The sequence below is a fragment of the Ciconia boyciana genome, chromosome 11 (genome assembly GCF_034638445.1).
Source record: "Ciconia boyciana chromosome 11, ASM3463844v1, whole genome shotgun sequence".
Taxonomy (NCBI): domain Eukaryota; kingdom Metazoa; phylum Chordata; class Aves; order Ciconiiformes; family Ciconiidae; genus Ciconia; species Ciconia boyciana.
Window position 1 is genome coordinate 19,638,207 of NC_132944.1, and position 21,207 is coordinate 19,659,413.

The 21,207-nt window shown below is 43.4% G+C and overlaps 1 protein-coding gene and 1 long non-coding RNA gene across 3 annotated transcripts; one reads left to right on the top strand and one right to left on the bottom strand.

Annotated features, from left to right (window-relative positions):
* Positions 1–956: 956 nt before the first annotated feature.
* On the bottom strand, positions 957–9,324 carry CCDC51 (coiled-coil domain containing 51). Of its 2 annotated transcripts, none has more exons than XM_072876099.1 (5): positions 9,245–9,324; positions 7,266–7,513; positions 6,785–7,131; positions 6,316–6,480; positions 957–4,088 (listed from the first exon to the last, which is right to left on the bottom strand). In XM_072876099.1, the coding sequence occupies exons 3-5, from the start codon at positions 7,100–7,102 to the stop codon at positions 3,312–3,314; spliced, it is 1,260 nt and encodes a 419-aa protein (XP_072732200.1). In that variant the 5' UTR covers positions 7,103–7,131; positions 7,266–7,513; positions 9,245–9,324; the 3' UTR covers positions 957–3,311. The 2 variants fall into 2 exon arrangements, with proteins under 2 accessions (XP_072732200.1, XP_072732199.1); XM_072876098.1 differs by having other exon boundaries at positions 9,002–9,256.
* On the top strand, positions 9,289–14,468 carry LOC140658112 (uncharacterized). The gene is made up of 4 exons (XR_012044610.1): positions 9,289–9,419; positions 9,496–9,551; positions 11,907–11,994; positions 14,292–14,468. It is a non-coding gene; the product is annotated as an uncharacterized lncRNA (long non-coding RNA).
* Positions 14,469–21,207: the final 6,739 nt, after the last annotated feature.

The window sequence follows — 21,207 nt, forward strand, 5'->3', positions numbered from 1 at the left end:
TGATGAGCGTTTGGGACACAGGGCTGGCTGAGCCATCCTGCCCAGAGAGGATTTTGCTCACAGAAAGAACAAGAATTTAAGTCTTGAAAGGCCTTAGCAAGCAGAATTTCTTGTTGAGGAAAGCTCCAGCTGAGAGACATCATTCCAAAAGCAAAACTCAACTATTATAAATTTTGTTAATAACCCATACGCATGCAACAGAACACATTTTAAAAAAAAAAAAAAAACAAAAAAACCACTAAAATAGCCCAGAAGAGCGCAGGCAACGAACTACTCATTTAGCTACGGCTGAATCATCAGGAAACATGCACCGAGATGTCACTGTGCATTGTGTAAATCACTGTCGGTACTGCAAACGTACCTGAACTAATGTCAGCGCTCAGATAAACACCTCTGTACAACTGTGCTGGTTTTGTTCAAACTTGTGTATTTGCTGCCTGCGTTACCATGACAAAGATTTAGCGTGAAGTACTGAACAGATTATGCGTATAGTCTATGGTATAGCATCTTCCTGGATATTGCCTTCAGGTAGCTGAAGGTACAGCCGTACTGTTGCAGCCACACCTTCTGGCTTTGGGGTACACATACAGCGCAGCACCAAACTACACGTTTAGATCGTTGCCACAATGGAGTGATGATTAATCCAGGATTGAGGGAGTATACAAATCTGCCCTCCTAATTATTATATAGGCACAGTTAATTACAAAGTTTTTTCCCTAATTGAAATTGTTCTGCTGTCATTTCATATACGAGGATTTAGCAAGGAAGAGCAGAAATAAGAGAACCAGTCATCACTTGTAACAATGAGTTCTGCTTCTGCCAGCTGTACAACGCTGCACACAGAATCTATTCCTGAATCTTCAAAACTCCCTACAAAGGATAAGATCCAGTTATTTTCATCTTGATATGTATCACACCATCCAGCTCTTCTCAAGTTTCAGGCTGTGTATTTCAAACTGTCATTTATCACAGACTTACTCGCTACTGTTCTCATTAACTGACTTACATCGCCCGTAACTCTAGGTAATGTTAAAGCTACCTACTAGCATACATTCTTCAAACGAGTGGAAAGCAGGTCTCTTTAGAACAATAAACAACCCTTGTTTATGTATTCTATTATTTATTGTACACAAGTTTAGCCTTGGACCTCTACTCATTTTTGATGCCACCAAGTACAATCAGTGAGTCTTGCCTTGACTTTCAAGTTTAGCTGCCTAACATGCAGCATTTTAAAACCATGCTCATGTATATATAATCCACGCTCTTCAGGGATGCCGAGTATCTAAAATTCAGCCACTTACATAATAAGGGGGCCTAACTTTATGTAGTTAAACTGAAGGAAAAAAAAACCCACAAAACCAGAACAAAATTCTCAGTGACTAGTGTCAGCAAATTACAAATAGAACCATTGTACTACCCTTTCCCCTTTAATTACACACTTGTCTCTGATTTTCATCAAGCTCCTGCAAGAAGTTTAACCTGTAAAAATATTTGTGAAATGAGAAAATGGAATATTACAGTTTGAAAAATTGTATTGATCTGTATGTATACTTCTTGACGCAGCTAAGTGTACGGGAATTTTGATCTCAGTTCTCAAGCCACCAGATCAAACAGCTTCCCCGACAAATGCTTGTTATTCACTTTACACTCCAAACAATCAATATATAAATCAGCAGTGGTCCTTCCCAAAACCACCTTTTGCATACTTCATCTCCCTTACAAGTAGTGAATCAGCACAGATCTTTCCTAATATTGTTTGTTTATTCAGTCATGTTATAATAGCACCTAATGATACCAAACAAAGTTGGTGCTTCATAGAGCAAATGACCCTGTCCCAAAGATCTTAAAGTCTTAGGAGCTTATAATCAAAGCCTCAAACTTTTAATATGGTTACTGGGCAGAAGATGCTAGAAAGAGCTGATAGGAAAAAAAAAACCAACCCCTATAGCAGACTGTATATTAAACACAACTTAGTCCTTCTGAAATGCTTACACAAAGGCATTACACCATGAAGCGAGCTTGTTGCTCCTTTGTCTGCAAAGGTTCCACAGAAGTGCTCATGGAGCAGGAGTTCCACATCTGATTTGCTTATCTGCTGCCATCACAGGGAGAAAACTATTTCTTATCACAGTGATACCAACAACTTAGTGTTAGGCCACACACAGATACTGATGTTTAGCTGTTTAGATAAGCATTTTTCCTCAATCAGCCATTCTTCATCCTTCCAGGAGAAACAGCCAGCTGAACCTTTCACTTTTTTCCAAATACTATTTTGGAGTAGTTTGCATAATGCTATTACCGGCTTAAAAGCACCTGCTGTAGAGCAGCATTTCAATTTCCAGACATGACAAAATTGAAAAAAGAATAAAAGATGGAGAAAGTTCCAATGAGATACTAGTAAGGATAAGAAAGTGATTGCTCCATAGATGATTACTAAAACTATGGAATACCTAGGGAATGATGGGTTAAGGAGTCTGTAGAGAAAGGATAATTGGCTTGCATCAGGAGAATAAACATCATCATACTTAATACATCGCTGAGCATCTGAACCCTTTTTCCCTGTCTGTAAGCCTTTAAGGACATGGAGCTATCAGTAACAAATAGCTAGAGCTCCAGAAATGCTTTTGGATACTTTATGATAAACCATCCTAGGAAAAAGTTACCACATGTAATTTAAATGTATTTTAAATGCATCATCTGGCTGTACAGCCACATTGTATCATGGTAACTTCAATCTTCTGTATTTACATGGCCCCTACTGTTTGTCATACTGCAAGTCACTGCATCTAGAATTAAAAAAAAAAAAAGAAACAAAACAAAACAAAAACTTCAGGGCAAATATTTCTACCTGTTGGGTAAAATGACTCCTAATGTTCTGTGTATGGACAAACTGCAAAACTATGAAGAAATCAGGAGAAAAATTATAAAGGATTACACATGAAGCACTTAGATCAATGACAGATTAAAAGAATAATTTGAACAGAAAATCACAAATACAGCTCCAGAGTGAAAGTCACTGATTGGCATGACATACAAGACTAGACAGTAAAAGAATGAAGCAGTGAATGAAATCAACAGATGAAACTGTGGAATTTCCTTTGCTTGAGGAGTTAAAAACCACAATGCACGACAAAGACTGTTAACGTGGAGCCTGCAGCAGTAGGTGGACTAAGTCTTTACAAGTTTTCCAAATATATAGGAGAAAGCATAATGAGAAATGTTAATGCAACTTTATTTGGACCTGTACTCTAAGTACTTAGAGTGCAAGTTTACTTTTATTAATCTAGTAAATTGTGGCAATTAATTAGAGATCAGTTCCCTTTAAGTATAATATAGAGTACTGGCAGAGTAATAGCAAACATAGCGCATGTCGCTGCAGTGCTGTAAACAGAATTTCTCTTGATTTGTGTTTCCAGTCTCCGCTCAGTATCACACAATTCTAAAATCACATCTCTCACGGCAGAAGCCTGGCCCCTACCCTCCACTGAAGACCTTGGCATCACTCTTTCTGTAGGTCTAGAATGGACCGCAAGTTTAACACTCCGCATCTCAGAAATCATTTGTGCTATACTTTCCTGCAAACTGTTAAACTGCTGTTGTAAACTTGCTAGACATGAACTGACTTGTTTAGAGTAGTTTAGCTGTTCATTTAAAGGAACTAAAAGAGAATCTATTTTTATGGAGTCATTTCTGTCTTCTCTAGTTAACAAAGCGCCTTCTTTTATTTCCTGTGATGTCCTTGTTTGCAGCACATTTTTCAGGTCTGCTATGACGTCACTGAGATCCTTCTGCTGTAAGTAATGGCTGGAGGCCTGTTCTTTGATGGCTTCTTGCAAATTTATTGGGCCCTTCTGTGCTTCAAGCACCAAGACTTTCAATTCTTGCAGCCTTACTCGATTAACATAGGTGGAACCAAGAACACCTATAATGGCTCCCAGTACAGAACCAATAATAGACCAGTTCTTCGTTTTTTCAGCTCTTGTTCGCTCTTTCTCATGGCTTTCCCTTACAGCTGCAGAGAAGAGAGAGAATTTTTCTCTCTCAGATTCTTCTGCATTTAAATACGCAGCTCGGTACCTCTTCTCTTCCTGCAAGAAATACAGTGATTTGAAGAAGGTATAACACGAAGTTATGAAGTGTATACTAAAAAAAAAAACCCCAAAACCCCAGTGCAGATGAAGGAATGGAAATGAAGAACATCCATTAGTTCTGTTTCAGAAATTTTCCTTTTAATGTGGGATTTTCTTTATTAATCCTACTTAAGTCAATGAGACATCATTTTAAGTCAAAGCTGAGAAATGGAAAAGGTCATCAAGAATGACAGCTGAAGATCCTCTACACAAGAATCTGCCACATGCTGATGACAGAATAGGGGTATGAGTGGACAAGGTCTTTCTCTCCCTGTAATGTTCACTTTTTCAGCCCTGCTCACTTCTCCCAGTATTACCTTTACCACACTTCTCCCTTTCAGTTCTAAACCCCTTAAAAATGGGAACTGAAAATAGGATTGGAAAGGATGTCTTGGATTGATTCATCTCATGAACATATTGTCCTGGTTTCTGCAGGGATGGAGTTAATTTTCTTCCTAGTACCTGATATAGTGCTGTGTTTTGGATTTGGTAGGACAATAATGTTGATAACACACTGATGGTTTAGTTGTTGCTAAGTAATGCTTACACTGGTCAAGGACTTTTCAGCTTCCCATGCTCTGCTGGGCGCACAAGAAGCTGGGAGGGGGCACAGCCAGGACAGCTGACCCCAACTGGCCCAAGGGCTATTCCATACCATACGGTGTCATGCTCAGTATAGAAACTGGGGGGAGTCGGCTGGGGGGCAGTGATTGCTGCTCGGGGACGGGCTGGGCATCGGTCAGCGGGTGGTGAGAGGTTGTATCACTTGCCTTTTTTTTTGTTTTTCCCTGGGTTTTGTTCCTCTCTCTCTCTCTCGTTATTTTCCTTTTCATTACAATTTATTATTATTATTATTATTTTATTTCAGTTATTAAACTGTTCTTATCTCAGCCCACAAGTTTTCTTACTTGTGCTTTTCTGATTCTCTCCCCCATCCCACCGGGAGGGTGGAGGGTGAGCGAGTGGCTGTGTGGTGCTTCGTTGCCGACTGGGGCTAAACCATGACACATATACACTTCTTATTCCTCTGCCTTCTCTTTCTTACCCTGCTCACAGACAGGTGTCTTCCCTTTCTCCCTTCTCACTGGCTTCAGCATGGCAGTTCCTTTTGTAAGCCATTTTATCTCAGCAAAATAGCGGAAGGTTTTCTGGTTATTTTCCTGCAGTAAAATTCTGCTGTTTTAGCAAAGGAATCGCTGCTATTGGTAGCGGTGAGCTTGTTTGTCAGCTAATTGCATCTCCCAGAATTATTCTCATTCTTCTGAGCATGTATTTGTTTTGTAAGGTGGCACCACCACCTTACGGACCATGGTGACTTGAGTTTTTACCTTTCTTCATAGTCACACAGAGCTCTATTTTTTTTTTTCCTGATGTTTCATCCACACAGACCTGATCCCTTATTTAGGCAGCTACAGATCCTTAGCTCTTCCCTGATGTTCTGCCCACTGATCCAGGAGCTCCATTTCAGCTCAGGCATGGGTACCCACTCCTTGCCTAAGCTTTGCCATAAGTGTGTACCTGTTTCCAGGCCTGTTCCCTGCTGTTCCTATGGATTTCCTAGATTGACTTTGGCTGCTACCTTCCCTTTCTCTGTGATTGATGGACTGTTGATAAACATGCTCCTGTCACCAACCCTGCTTGGCTTATCCAGCTGAGGTGCTGTAGGACCGTGTCCTTTGGTGAGGATACTGCCCCTGCCTGTGCTGCGGTCAACCTCCTTTTCTTGCTTGCCCTCCCTCATGGAGCAGCCTCACCCTTGCTGCTCTCTGACAAAAGCTTCAGTGAATTGTCTGGGTGTTGCAGCCACACAGAAGACAGCTGAGAGAGTTTTCGTGGATTAACAACCAGAAAGGAGCTTCTCTCATCACATGGAAGGTTAATTCATTGAATCCCTGCTTTCTGTTGACTACTCACACACAGGTCACCACTCAAACAGTTAGTTTTCTAAGCTCATTATCTCAGCTTTCTTCTCCAAATTTGCTGCCTTATTTTAGCATTAAACACATACAATTTGCACAGCAGATCAAATAATCTATAATAATCAGCTGAAACAAGTATCATCCAAAATTGACTCAGATCACTGTACTTCAGAACCGAACTGCATCTGTAAAAACAGTCACTAGTGGTGGAAGCAAAGCACACAAATTTCATCATATTCGCCAGTGCTCAAATACCAACAAATTACCTGCAGCAACCTGTGTTCCAGAGTGGCCAGTTCTAAATACTGGGTGTCATCCCGAGAGACCCTGTCCAAGCGGTCTCGAATTTCCTTCAGTTTAATCTGTTGGGCTTCTACATTTTCACGAGCCTCTCGTACTATCCCTCGAGCTACCATAAAGACATTTTCAGCCTGAGAAGAAAGAGTATTTATTTTAGAGACTTATTACCAGACACATCTAAATCGCTAATTATATGAACTTGGGGGAAAAAAAAAAAGTGAACAAAACAAACCACACTCCATTTCAATCTAAGGGGAATAAGCTATATTTACTAATGTGCATAGACTAGAACACGTTAGTACCTGCACAGACAGTCAAAGCAGAAAAAGAGACACGATCCTCCTTGGAGGCTCTTTTTTTGCCTCACAGCCAGTGTTTATACTTCATATATCTTAACTCATAATTTTTAAATTTCCACATTATCTCCATGTTTACCTCTGTCACTTTTCCCTGAGCCTCTCGAACTTCATTAATTCCAACAAACTCTTCATATCTGTCCCACCAACTCTTGCATGTTGCAGACATTTTTTGAAGAGAGTTTTTTCCCACAACGGTCCCAGCTTCTGTCAGCCGATTAAGAAGACGCATGGCCATTTCTATCGTAGACTTGGCTTCTGGCCTCTTAGGTGCTGATGAGCAGTAAGTCCGCACTACGTGTAAATTCATTTTTGGACACCACTTTATCAACGAATGGTGATATTGCAGACCACAGGACACTGAGGACACACCTGACTTATATTTCATTGGCCCCATGTCTTGAATTTAATCACTGAATAAAAGTGCTACAAGGATGAAGAAGAAAAAGAAAAGTTATTGAAGTATGGCTGATTAATACCTCTTAAAACTACACATGTGTACCAAACGCAATAAAATTCAAGAACGGCTAAACCATCACTAGTTTTACACCATTACTTACCCAGAGAACTTTCCACAATTTTCAACAAAGGGCAGTTCTGCCACAGATTCCTGCTTTTCTGCTGTTACTAAGTATTGCCACCATGCCTCTTGCTTACTAATTCACTCAGTGTGTGAATAGTGATCATGTGCAGATCCAGTACCAGCAGGAGTAGCTTCAGAGTAATTTAATAAGTGATTGCCAGATGAAATTTTGCCTTGTGCTTTCACACTTGAGCTTGGTGTACCATGTCACAGGTACTAACAATTCTGCAAAAGAACAGAAAAGGAAAAAAGACAAGAGAGGGTAAAAAAATCTTGATAAGAAAAGAAGTGGGGCTTGATCATTCCCTTTATCTTACACTCCACAGATAGACGAAGTGTTGAAGAATCCACAGAGAAAAACATAAAGGACAGAGAGAAAACACAGAAGTGCTGAACTGAACACAACAAATATTCTCATGGGACTGCCTACAAAAGTAAAACATAAGGAAGAGCCACAAGATCAGAAAAATATCAGGTAGTGAACACACAGCTAGGGCTGGATTTTAAAATGAGCTTAAAATTCTTGCTTAGACTGCAAAAGCAGACTGCTAGTTAAGGCTTTCAAATAAGGTTTTATATGAAGTTTGAGTATGACTATATTAGGTTTTGACTAATATAATATAAAAACATGGATTATTGAGAAAGCTTGATAGCTGCTGCATAGTTTTTAAAAATTACTTTAAAACAGTTTTCCATGTTAATTTTAGGTGGCTAATGACATCATATATGTGCAAATAAAGGCATCTCCACAGGAAAGGATTCTTCCTACTGGAAGACATTTTTGATCAGCTTTTAGCTGGCTACTGATTCTGAACGCCGCACGTTCCTTCCCTGTTAAGAATTTCTAACAAACAGTAATAACACCAAGCTGCAACGTGAAAATCTTACCAGTTGTTTTATATGCATAACGATATGGTAGATCAAAACCACAAGAACATGGAAATGAAGTTCTCTCTCCTTCCAGCATCACTCATATGTCTTACCATTACAACACCTACTCTATATTGCAGGCCATGTACTAAAAGCTCAGCTCAACTTTGTCTGTTCTAGACTGCAAGACTTCCCTCTTTTAATTGCACTACTACATGAATAGTTTTACCAAATATTCAGGCTATTGAGACAATATAGCAAAAAGGGAAAGCTGAGATTTTTAGAAGAATTTTTATGTAGACAGTTGCAAACAGACTGCAGAGAAAGTAATCTCAGTCTGAGCTAACAGGACCTAAGACAGTTATGAAAGCTTCATCTGAGATAACATGCCTTGTCCCTCTCTTGCTTCCCCTTGTAAGAAAATGAGTTTCCTCTGCCTGCAGCCACTGACATAAATATGCTTTCAAAAGGTTTACACCCCAGTTGCTACACACACTGGACGTCGGTGGTGAGCAAGACTAGCCTTTGTGGGTCCTATCTTATTTTGCAGCAGTCTCTTTTGTCACTGCCAAAAAGTAAAAACAGAATTTCCATCACACCACCACACATTCACAGCTCTACTTGAGGAGGGGAAAAGTCTGTTTTTCCCACACGAGCGACCCCTTCGATGATCTTAAAGGTCTTTTCCAACCTATACGATTCTGTGATTCCCTGCCGGAGGGGGCCCTTTCACCGCACGCAGAGCTACGAGACTACGCTCCCGGCACCCCACAGACCAGCACGGCGAGACCGCGACCGCCTCCAGCAGCCACGCACGGGCCCGGGCAGCAGCACCGGTCTCACCTCAGCTAGAGAAGACGACCCGCGGGAGGGAGCTGCCCGCCGCGGGGGGCTCCCACCGCCAGCTCTCGCCTAGGCCGCGCCCGCCGCCGTCCGGCGCCAGGGGCGGCCCGGAGCTCCGTGCGCGGCGGAGGCTGGGCCGAGCTGAGCAGCTCCTTCCCCACCAGGCAGCCGTCCCCGAGGTAGCCCGCCGGGGCTGCCGGCCCCCACCGCACCGCCCAGCCCAGCCCAGGCAGCACCTCCTACCTGCCCGGGGACCGGCCCGGCGCCTGAGGCGGAAGCGGCGGCGGAAGCGCTACGGCGGCCGCGCGGGGCCAGGCGGAAGCGGCTGCCCGGTGGCGTGAGCCCGCCTGCGCGCGCGTTCGGGCGAGGGGCGGCGCGGCGCGGCGGAGCGGAGCGGGCACCATGTCGGGCCGAGAGGGTAAGGCCGGGCCCGGGGCCCCCGGTGCCGCTCGCCTCTCCCTCCCCGCGCCTCACTGTCTCCTCTGTCTTTGCAGGCGGCAAGAAGAAGCCGCTGAAGCAGCCGAAGAAGCAGTCGAAGGACCTGGACGAGGTAGGGCGGCGGGCGAGCCCCGGGGCTGCTGCGGGGGGCCTCCGGCACCGGGCCTGCCCCGCTCGGCTCTGGCCTGAGCCACGGCCCGTGCTTGTGGCGGGGCTGCTTTCCGCGTTCAAATTACCCCTTAGCTCAGCTTTCTATAGCAATACATGTTTTATGAAACGTCACTTTTTACGAAGCGTCGTTCTGACGGGGCGGTAAGGGGCGAATTGGTGATGCGCTGCCTTCCGCGGCCCCGGTTTTCCGTTTTGTTTTGTTTTTTTTCTTTTTCTGCTGACATCGCGCCTGTGTTCATGGTAAACGCAGCCGTGCTGGCTAACGGAGAAGGCTGGAACGTCCTCGCCAAAGCAGCAGGCTGCGATGGGAAGTCTAACAAATGAACGCGGTCACAAGAGCCTAGGACGGGATACAAACCCCGTGGATTATCGAGTAGTTTAAATAAATTAGGTGCTAGTGAATCTCATGTTAAAGATACTGAAACGTAAGGGTTCAGAGCATGGGTGTGAACTGTTATTTCTGAGGATGGTGGAGGATGGATGAGGCACCAGTGACTGTAAAAAGGCAAGTATGATGTCTCTTTGAAAAAGGAAAAAAAAAATCATAGCTTTCTAAATAAGCTTTGTTGTTAGGGAAATGGTAGAACCACTGAAGTGCTAACAAGGATCCAAGTTATAGTCATGTAAAAATTAATAGCCAGTGTGGATTTTAGTACAACTGTGGGCGACAAAGGAAGTTCTGTTCTGTAGCGGGGCAGTGCTCTGTGTATGAGGAGAAAACCAGTAGATACGAGGTTCTTGACGCCAGCTCATGTAACGTTCTCAAATGCAAGGCAGGAACGGGACCTCAAAAGGTGATGGAAGGTGAGTATGCAGCTTGCTGGAATGCCACGCTAAAAGCAGTTACTAACAATTCAGTGTCTGATGGCAAGGATGTGTTGAGTGGGGTTTTGCAAGATTTTTGTCTTCGGTCGGAGGCTAAGTAATATTTGGATTAGTGCCTCAGTTGGCTGGTTGACTAACTGATTGACAATACGGCTTATTCTCTTTGTAGAAAACAGAAAATTTGGAGGGGCCACAGACTGTCAGAGGACAAGATAGTGGTCAAAGTAATCTTAACAAATTGGAGAAAGTTTGAAAAAATGGATTAATTTAATCAAGCATGTATGCCAAGTCCCTTCCTTTGGTAAGAATAATCAACTTATAAAATACAAGGAGAACAACTGGCTAAACTCCAGGTCCACCTGAAAGGATTTGAGACTTAGGTCATACACTGAACATGAACCTGCAAAATCAGGTTGCAAAAGAATAAGGTCATACAAGATGTATAAACAAAGTCTCGTGTGTCAAACGTGATGTAATAATATTTCTTTTCCTCTCGGCACTGCAGTACTGCAAGCACATGGGGGCAACACCTTGCAAGAGAAAAACACACAGAAGTGGATAAACGGGAGGGATTGATTTACTAAGAAAGACACATTAGTCTATAGGAAAAAAAACCCAACAGTGGAAGACCTGGAGAAACAGAATATTCTGTTCTGTGTGGGGTAGGTGGGGGAAGTAATAGGCTTACATTGCAGCAAGGGAAGCTGTAACTTACAGAAGAGGAAAGCTTTCCAGTTATAAAGGTAGTTGGGCCATGGACTGGATTGGTGAAGAATCTGTAGAATCTCAGTTGTGAAGGTCCTCAGTTTAGATACCCCAAAATCCTGAGTTCCAAGGAAAAAAGCCAATGGTCCCTTTCAGCCTCGATGGCTATGAAGAGTATGTATCTAAGGGATAGAGTATGTCTGAGCTCTCTTCAATTCTGGAGGCTGTTCTAGCAGGAGTGCTCAACAGCTGGCTTGCCTGTACAATTTGCCAGCAGTCTCATTAGATTTCTTGGAACTAATACAAATGTATTAAACCCGGCAAAAATAGTGACATATGCATGGAAGGATTTTTTTAAAAATTAATGCTTTTTTTTAGGTAAAAGCAACCTTTTTTTCTTAGATCACATATAATCCAAGTTTTATTGTTAGATGGCACTTGTGCACTAGGCTCCCAGTGTCACTGGTGGCATATTAATGAATGGTTTTAGTGCAAACATTCGGAGGGCAGAATGAGATTATGCCATGGGAAACGATACTTGTTTTATTTTGGAAAGATCAAACGTAGAATGTTAAAGTTTAGTCATTGCGTTCTGGTACAGCAAAACCCCCTTTGTCATAGTTCTGCAAGGTTTTGCATATTTAGTAGTGTTCAGTCAGGTTTTCGTTGCTGTTAGAACATTACATTTGTTTCTCATTGCTTGTCAGTTGTTTTTGAATTTTTGGGGGGAGGAGATGTTAACAAACACTGTTGTTCTTTTCTTTAGACAGATCTGGCATTTAAACAAAAGCAGAAGGAGGAGCAAAAGAAACTTGAGGAGATGAAAGCAAAGGCTGCTGGAAAAGGGCCCCTCAGTAAGTGAGGTGCCATACTGATAGGAAAAATTGAGGGCTTGCTGGCTTCAAAAATTTCATGGTTTTGCTTGACAAACATAAAAAGGCATGTACCTCTAGGTTATTTAACATACACCAGTAAGTCGATGGAAAGTGGAGATGATGAATAACAAATAGAGGCTTTTTTTTTTTTCTTTCACTATGCAATTTCACCCCCAAATGACTGATGCAGGTTCTGGTTTAGCAGGTATAACAGTGTGTCTGGCATGCTAACCTATTCTGGTGGGATGGTGCAGAGACATTTCTACTCTTATTTTAGCATACCATCCTTTTCTTTCCAGATATATTACACGTGAGCTTTGCCACAGTCCTGAAAGTTTAACAAATCCAGTACTTGTTCTCTTAGAGGAGAGAATTTCTTCAAGAGCAGTAGATTCCTGGCAGAAAAAAAACCAACCCAACAACCTGTGACTGGAAATTAGTCTGGATTCAACTCTTTTGCCTAAGTGACTGTAAAGTACGCTGTATCACAGAAGAAAGTTTGCAGGGTGCATCTTGGTGGTGCATCCAGCCTAGTCTTTGTCTCAGACAGTGGTAGTAGGAGACTGTTAATGTGAGTCTGTGCACTCGCCTGCGTTCGCAGTGATCGAATTAGGGATGTTAAAGGGTACACCCTGCCTATTCCCTCTAGGTGTTTTTGACCTGTGGTCCATTAATGTGACTAATCCCTTCTCCATTCTATGAAGACCGTTACACTTTACACTTTGTTTCCTATTCTTTAGCAAGCTTTAAATCTTGAAAGGTCCTAGAAGGACCTTTCCAGCAATCCCATAGAAACTTAGTTTCACTAACAACCTTTGCTATGCAATCTTATCAGATGCTGTTTGAAAATATGAAATTCCCCTGGATTCACTTTATCCATAGACTTAATGATACCCTCAGAGTTCCAGCAGGTCAGAGAGGAAGGATTTACCATTTACAGAAGTCCTGTTAACTTTCTCAAGACTGTGTTTATCCATTTGCTTTGTTACAAACTCTGTTACCTTCTCAGAGATCAAGGTCAGACTCGCTGGTTTATAGTTCCCCAGTTCTTTATACAACCCTTTCGGTATCTGGGAGCTATGCTAGCAGTCTATGAGTCCTCTGACATAGTGGCTGTAATGATAAGTTTCAAATCTTAGCCAGCGGTTCTGCATTTTCTCATTAGAACTTGTCAGTGCTCTTGGAGGGAGTGCCATCCAGTCCTACTGACTTGGGATATTTCTTGTTTCTTTATCTCAAATTAATCTAGCTCCTCTGATTTGTCAGTGTACAAAAAATGTGCTGGGTGTGGGACTCAATTGGGACTCAATTGGGACTCAAATGTGCTGGGTGTGGGACTCAATTACAGACCAATGCAAAACAATTCACTGAGCCTCTCTTTTGTGTCCTTACCATCCTAAACCTGTTCTGCATAGGGTGCTTCAGCTTACAGATTTCTTGATAGTTCTTTCCTGCCGTGATTACTGTGCCTTTTTCTAGACTGAATTTCAGTCATCTGGTCCTTGTTCAATGCTTGCCAAAGCAGATAGTGATTATTATGTTATCGTGGGAGGGCTAGACTATTCCCAAGAGCCTCAGCAAGGCAACGCTGTTAGAATTGTATTGCAGTGCAAAGTCTGCTGTTGACCATCAGCCCTTGCAGTTTATCTTGCTGTAGCTTTGCTATTCTTTTTTCCTTTCCACTGGTCACACATGACACATGCTGTAAAAAACCCAGCATTTACAAAAAATGCCGCACTTGTTGCTGTGTTAATATGTTTTTTTTCTCTCACCCTGCTTTAGTCTCTTCAATAATAGGGACTGCAGAGAACAGATAATTCCAGAGAACTGGAATTCTCATAATTCCAGTACCTGCTTCTGTAGAGCTTTGATCCCAGCTGCGGGCTCTGGTTGCTGTAGGGATACCTACAGGATGCTTTTATTCCTTTAGCCTTGAATTTGATTTGACCAGACTATACTCCTGCTGTGTAAGAAATAAACAATGGAGGGTGTCCATGGAGGAACAAAGGAATTGTTGAAATATTTAGTTCTGTTGTAGATTTATGGGGCATATTTGGTTCCAGGAGAAACTTGGTTTCTAATGTTAAGTAAGTTATTCATTCAGAGTAAAGTATGTGAGATCACAAATACAGAAGAGTAACACATGCAAAAACAATTCCCCAGTGGGGATCTGAGTTGTACGGGCAGTCTAGTGGGGATTTGATTTTATGAGGAACTAAATTTGTAACTAAGCTCTGTAACAGTTGTCTAACCAGTTGTGTTATTTCTTTTGGCAGCTAGTGGTGGAATAAAGAAGTCTGGCAAAAAGTAGTTTGATCAAACTGCATGGTAAGAAGTGATCGAGTTACTCAATGGATCTGCAGACTTCAGAGAGTCACGAAAACTCACTATCATTTGGGAAACATTGTACATTTTGTTTAGTCAGAATAAATCTTTTTTGTTAAGATGTAATATTTTCTCTCTTTACCTGTAGGTTTTGTTTTAAAAATGGTGTTACTGTTTTATACTAGAAATGAAACTTTTACTGAAGACCACTTGTGACCTTATGCAGCCTGAGTGCATCTGCTGGTTTGGTAGTCATTTGTGAGAATAAATTGCAACTTCTGCTCTCTTTTGACAATGGGAGTCAGGGCCTGAGAGTTAAAATCTGCAGAGGTTTAATCTGGAGGCTCACGTTTAGCTGCAGCTGTCCAAGACGTGGTTATATCAGCATATGCTCTCCTAAGAGCTAGAAATTTTCTCTAAGCAAAAGGTTGGGTTATACTCCCATCACCAGCAAAGTGGTTACCTTAGGGTCAACTGCTATCCAAAATAATACTTCTTTTCATAGTTACTGCTTAGGTACGCTGTGGTGCTGTGCCCTATAGTCCCAGTGGCTGCTCAACATACACTCGCAAATAGTCTTACAAATAGTCCTACAAATAGTCACCTACACCTTGTTTTCCTTGAACTTCTGCATACTGACAACATCACAGCTCCTTTGCACTCACAGCAACACCTTGGGGGAGGGCGGGGAGAAGGGCACAGTGCTTATGGATTAGGACTTAATTTTTGAAATGAATAGCAGTGACAGTACACGGGGTATGGGAACTTCAAGGAAGGAATATGATGTTCCTGAGGCAGGAGTTAAGGGGGAAAGAATTAACATAGGGTGCTGCTTACCTGAGTGAATGGTACTGGTGGGATATGGACTGCTCCCTCTTTCAGGAAAGGCCGCTGTTTGCTGCAAGTGGGGAATAGCTTCTGCAAATGATGAGGCACTTAGACTGCATCTGTGGGGAGTTACATAGGAACCTGAAGACACGTTCTGGGCTCACAAGGAAGAGACTGTGGGTGCTGGTTGTTAGTGCACAAGGTGCTACTCGGAGGGTGTCCTTGTTAAAAGGAGGTGTTTCCAGAGGGCTGGGGCTGTTGCCTTCCGGGGGTGGCTATTCAGGGGGCACACCGTTCTTCCTCTTGAAACGCGAGGCACCGTTTCGGCAGGGCAGGAAAGGCAGGTGCCCTCGACATCTGGAAGAGGACGGGGCAGGCCTTTCCCGGCCATCGGGCCTTTCACCCCTCTGCGGCCGAGGCGGGCGGCTGCCCGGGGCCGAGCTGCCCAAGGGCTGAGGGCAGCCCCCTCAGGCGGGAGGCGGGAGCGGGCCGCGCCCAGGCTCTGCCGCCCCCTCGCGGTCTCGTTGCGGCGCTGCAGGCGGCCGCCGAGCGCATGCGCGCTGCAGACGCGGGAATCCCCGCACGCCTCGCTCGCCAGTACTGCGGACGGCAGACGCGCGCACGCGCCCCCCTTCCCCACACCCCGAGGCTGCGGAGAGCGCTGACGCATGCGCACTGACGACAGCCGCGCACACGGTGCCTCGCTCTCTCGCATCCTATTACTGCAGGTGTGCGGCTTGCGCATGCGCACCGCTTCCCGCCGGCCGCCTCCCGTCTCAGGAACGGGTCGCCGCCTCGGCGCTCCCAGAGCGGCAGCGCAGCCCGTCTTTGCTGCCTGCTGCCCAGCAGTGCCACCCCGGTACAGCTCCGCGGGGCTCCCACAGGGCTGCGGCCGCCGGTGGCCCGCGGCCGTCGGTGGCCCGCGGCCGTGCCAGGGGAAAGCCCCCTGGTTGCACGACCGCCTGAAGAGAGCGCGGACTGCCGCACTGCGCATGCGTTCTCCTCCGGGGGGGGTGGGGGGGGGTGCAGTCTGAGCGCATGCGCCCTGTGCCGAGAGGCTCCCGCCTCACGGCGAGGTGCGAGGGCAGGTGGTCACCCCTCTGACCTCGGCCGCGGGGCACCGGCACCCCGGGGCCACCCGCGACCGGGCGCCCTCTCGCCAACGGTCAGAACATCTCTAGCCGGTAAGAGAGATGCTTGTCTGGAGGGCGTCGGCTTGTAATCCCGGGCTGCCTTTTCCTGAACATCGAGGAGCCAGGCCTCTCCAAAGAGAAAAACTTTCAACACCTTTCCCTCCTGCGGGCTGTATCTGCTCCTGGCACTGTGTGTGAGAGAGGTGTTCTCCAGCATTAGTGGACAAGGTCCTGGAGATTAGTGCTAGACCAGACATTGGACACATTTTGTCATGGAATTCTTTAAAATACAGACCAGAGTGCTCTCTATTTTTGTGGCACAGCATCCCACCAGCTGTAGTTGGTGCACAGGTTAATAGTTTCCTGAATGGCCTTTGTGCAAAAGTTAGGTATTCATTTTTTAGGGAGCTGGATGTTCTAGAAGACAGCACAGTGTGATGATCCCTTTCTGGTCTAAAAACATGCCTGTACGTTCTTTAAAGCTTTAGGTGAATCAGCTTTGGTGTTAATTCGGTGGTTTTGGAGAGAGGGGTAGCCCTGGATGCTAAGAGGATCTGTGGTGTTCCTGTATGCTATACAGTCTTAGGGAAAGTAAGGGAAAAATGTCCTTGCAAACATCAAGGGAGGACTGAGGGTAAACAAAATGAGGGAGAGATTGTTAGGACAAAAGACGAAACAGTTTAGTTGTTACACACCTATAGCAGATTGGCTCCTTGGTGTCTGATGAAGCTACTCTGGATTTCTTACCTGAGCACTGAGATATTTCACAAGCTATATGAATAAATTTAGGTGATTTACACTGGTCCAAGTGAAAAGAGCACCTAGAGCAATACAGGATAAGCACTGAATGGTGTTAGCACCTCTGGATAAAGGCCAGAAGCCTCTCTGAGTGATACAAGCAGAAGGATCATTCTTTGAATTCTGGTCACAGCTGCAGTCTGAGCTGGAAGGCTGGGTAACTGCAACAGTTATACACCACTTCTGTCAGCAAAAGCCCATGTTACCATAAATATATGTAAGGTTTCAGTCACTTTGCACTTAAAGGTCAAAGCATGTTAATAATTGAGTGCGGTGGGGGTTGAACATGATCAGGCACCTCTGTGTCTCAGCTTAAATCATGACATGAGTTAGTGGCTGGGCTGGCAGCACAAGACCAGAGCAACATCTTGCATTTCCTCTGGATCCCTCTCTTTAAATGAGGCTAAACTAATTTTAAACTTTCCACAAGAAGTATAGGGGTTATTTTTCTTCCTTAGATGCTTCCTAAGGGTAGTACTTCTCTGACTGTGAAAATGGAATTTTATTTGGTTTAATTAGAGAAAGCAAGCAAAGCACTTTCTTAATTACAAAGTAAGCTTCCAGCTAGAACTGTTAAATTTCAACTGAATTTTTATGAAAGTTCAAGTTTCTGTGGCCTGCGTGAGGCCATCTTTTTGACAGAGGGGTAAATTAATCCAACCATCTGTACGCTAACCAACTTCTGGTACATTGTTACATTTGTTCTTGCCTCCGTTTAACCTATTTAAGTACTTTAAGATGCAAAGTCAGTGCCTTGGGTCTTATGGATCAAGGTCGGACATAAATTTTAGACGAAATTTCAACAGACCAAAAAAAGGGAGAGGAGGGAAGATCTTGGTCCAAGTTTACTACAAGATGGGAGACATTAGGTTCTAGCAGGACTAGATTTTAACAACTCTAGAGCTACTGATAGAACTGGTATCAGGACCAGGCATCCTGGACACCCAAGGACTTGGAGAGCCATTTGTATTAAAGGCAGTTAATGAGGACAATGTGATCGATACAGTATCTGGCTCTAACATTACAGAATTGCAACCAGATACTTTTTACCCCTTCTATCAGCCTTAGCTGACATGCTAATAGTTCACAGTCAGATCCAGATCCCTGCTGCCCTCCAAGGAGGTGAAAATCAGCTTTTGGTGACACAGAGAAAATTGTGTTCTCTAACGGTACTTCTCTGGAGATCAGATTGAGTCCTGCTAGCTAGATAGAACAGGTGAAGGTTGAAATCCAAGCATGCTCGAATGCTTCTTGCATTTTGGACAAAGATAACTTGTGTATCAGAAAAAATAGTCACACAAAGATGCGGGACAAAGCTGCCTTAGATATGTTGCCCAAGAGCCAGGGGCTGGCCCTGGCTCTGTGGAACACTGAAGGCAACATGAGCCACCACTGGTACCTCTTGGGGCAAAGCTCAGTTCCAACACATGAAATGCAACCACAGATAACAGTGTGCCCACAGTTGTGCATGCTCAGAGAAGAGGGAAAACACAAGTTTGCTTTATTTTACTTACATCAGTCATATACTGATGGTGACAGATCCTTACCAACATAGCCCCAGTGCACACCCATTTTCCGCTGGTGTCAAAGTAGTTAACTTGGGGGGGGTGGTGGTTTAAAATGAGGAGGAAGAGGGAATGGGAGACAACATCCTCTAGATCTGGCCAGAATATGAGAGAAATAGAACCTTGGCAGTGTATCAAGAAGCAATTGTTTGCCTCAGGAATTACTAAATGAAATGAATGAGGTTGCCAATCACAGTGAAGCTAACTTGAGGTGGTCTGAGTGAAATAAGAGTGAAATAGATTGAATAGAAATGTGTGCTCCACAGCATGAGAGAATACGCAAAAGCATTTCAGCCAAAAATCAAGACAAAAGGGAAGGAGACCAAATGGCAAAGTGACAGATCGCTGCTGTGGGAGAGCTGTTCTCAATAGGCTTTAGTTTAATGTAGACATTGAACTGCCTTCCTGGCCAAGAGTCCTCCTGTGTTTAATATCAGGCCATGGAAATGAAGCTGAACAAAGGAACACTTTGATCGTATCTTTTTACATAATGCTATGTAATAAATGGCATTTCATTCCTTAGTGCAGCTCCAGCTCAGTGTTAAACTAATGCAAAGGCAATATAGGTCCTAAATCACATATATATGTAAAATTACCCACAGTCTGAAGGGCATAGAAAAAACAAAGCCCAGAAGGCAGTAGGAAATGCATGTAAATGATTAAAATAGCAGCAGAATAGATGCAGATATTCTTTATAGGGAAATCTATCACAGGATATGATTGCCATAATGAATTCAAGTCAAGCTCTAATATTTTAAAGTAGTTTACCCGCTCTTTAGAGTTTGTTCAGCTCCAAGGTAATCATACCTTACTCTGAATGACTTCCACATACTGATTCATGTGAGATCTTAAATATGAAACTTCACTAGCTTAAGTCAGCCAGCCTGGAGAACTGGGTTTGAACTTCTGCTCTGCCACAGACTTGCTTTGTGACCTTGCATAAGACATTTTGCGTTTTAGTTTTCTTCTTTCCGCAAAATGGGGATAGCAGTATTATCTCACTTCAGAACAATATTCTGAGGCTTAATTAATAAATAATTGTAATGTACGGCAATTCTAGGCTGAAAGTGGCTAAGAAAGCATGAAGTACACAACCCAAAACATCCTAAAATGCTTCACTGCACTGCCCAGCAAGCTTTGAAACACTCTGGGGAGTTTCTCATGCTTTTATGTTCCAGTTGATCCGTCCTCCCACAGCTGCCTTAAACAAACAAAAAATTAGAAAGAGGGACACTATAACAACGGCAGTACAGGCACAGAGCTCCTGAGTCTCACTCAGCATGGACTAGTGATTCCTTTACAGCCTTTAGCAGCTCCACCAATCTCCATCTTCCCTTTCCCTTTTCTCCAAACTGTAATGGTACCATTTGGACCCCCATCTTCCAGGGGCGTTATAGTGGTTTCTAAGTTATGACCTTTCAAAGATGTAAAATACATGTCAGTTTTTAAATTTTTTTTTTCAATTTCTTTCAAACAGCAGAATCGCTCGTTCAGTCTGATCTTATTTGTAGGAACCAAGAAACTATAATACTAAATTCTTTCTTGCTATGAAATTTAAATATGGATTAGTTAAAGCATCTCTGGTCAAAAGGGATTGTTTTCCCAATAGATTTCATAAAATACTTCTAAATGCATTACCTGCTTTAAAAAAAGTGTTTCTAAGCTGGAAACCAATTCTACCCTGCCTCACACATTGAAATTGCCCATTACAACTGAAATCTTAGACATTTATTCCAGTGCTTATTACAACATACAGCTAAGCTGTTTTGAGTCCAAACTTACCATTCGCTCACGTGCACAGAAGCTATATCATTTGAACAAAGCTTTCCCAGACCGACAGTAGGAATCTGAATTAGGTCCTTTATTTCCTGTGCTGTAACAACCAGGCTGCCCAATTAAATAGCTTTTAAACATGACAGTTACTTTTAAGTCACTTCTGTCAACATGATATTAGACATGTTCCAGTCGTACCAGTGGATCATGGGTAAGCACGAGGACAAAGGTGGTGATCCCCCTGGTGAGGCACAGCAGTGGAATCTGGTAGTGGATACCTAAGAAATTTACTCAAAGCAGTTTGGTACCCTAAAGAAGTAGTAGAGTCTTTGCAAATAACTTTAGCTTAGCAATTAGCGTTTGCCTTGCTGACTCTGTGGGCAACCAACGACTTCTTAATGAAAGATTACAACATTTAACATCAGTTTCTATGTACAAGTTCAACAACTGGTAGCATTGCATGAAGACTGTTTTCCTAACTAGTCAAATTTGAAATTTGTGTTTTGACCACTTACTATCTTTGTGGAAGAAAGCTGCTAAAACACAACTGTTTTAAACTCAAAATTAAATACGAGGTGACACAGCATTTGAAAAAATTCTACTCAGATCAGGGTCATCGGAGACTACTTCAATGTTACTATGAAATAAATAGCAGAAAATAGGTATATACTGGCAGAGCTTCTTACAGAAAGTCAGTAAGCCTAGACTGCCATCTCATGGATAGTGACTAACCCGAGATTGTACCAAATTTATGAGGGAAAAAAACTGCA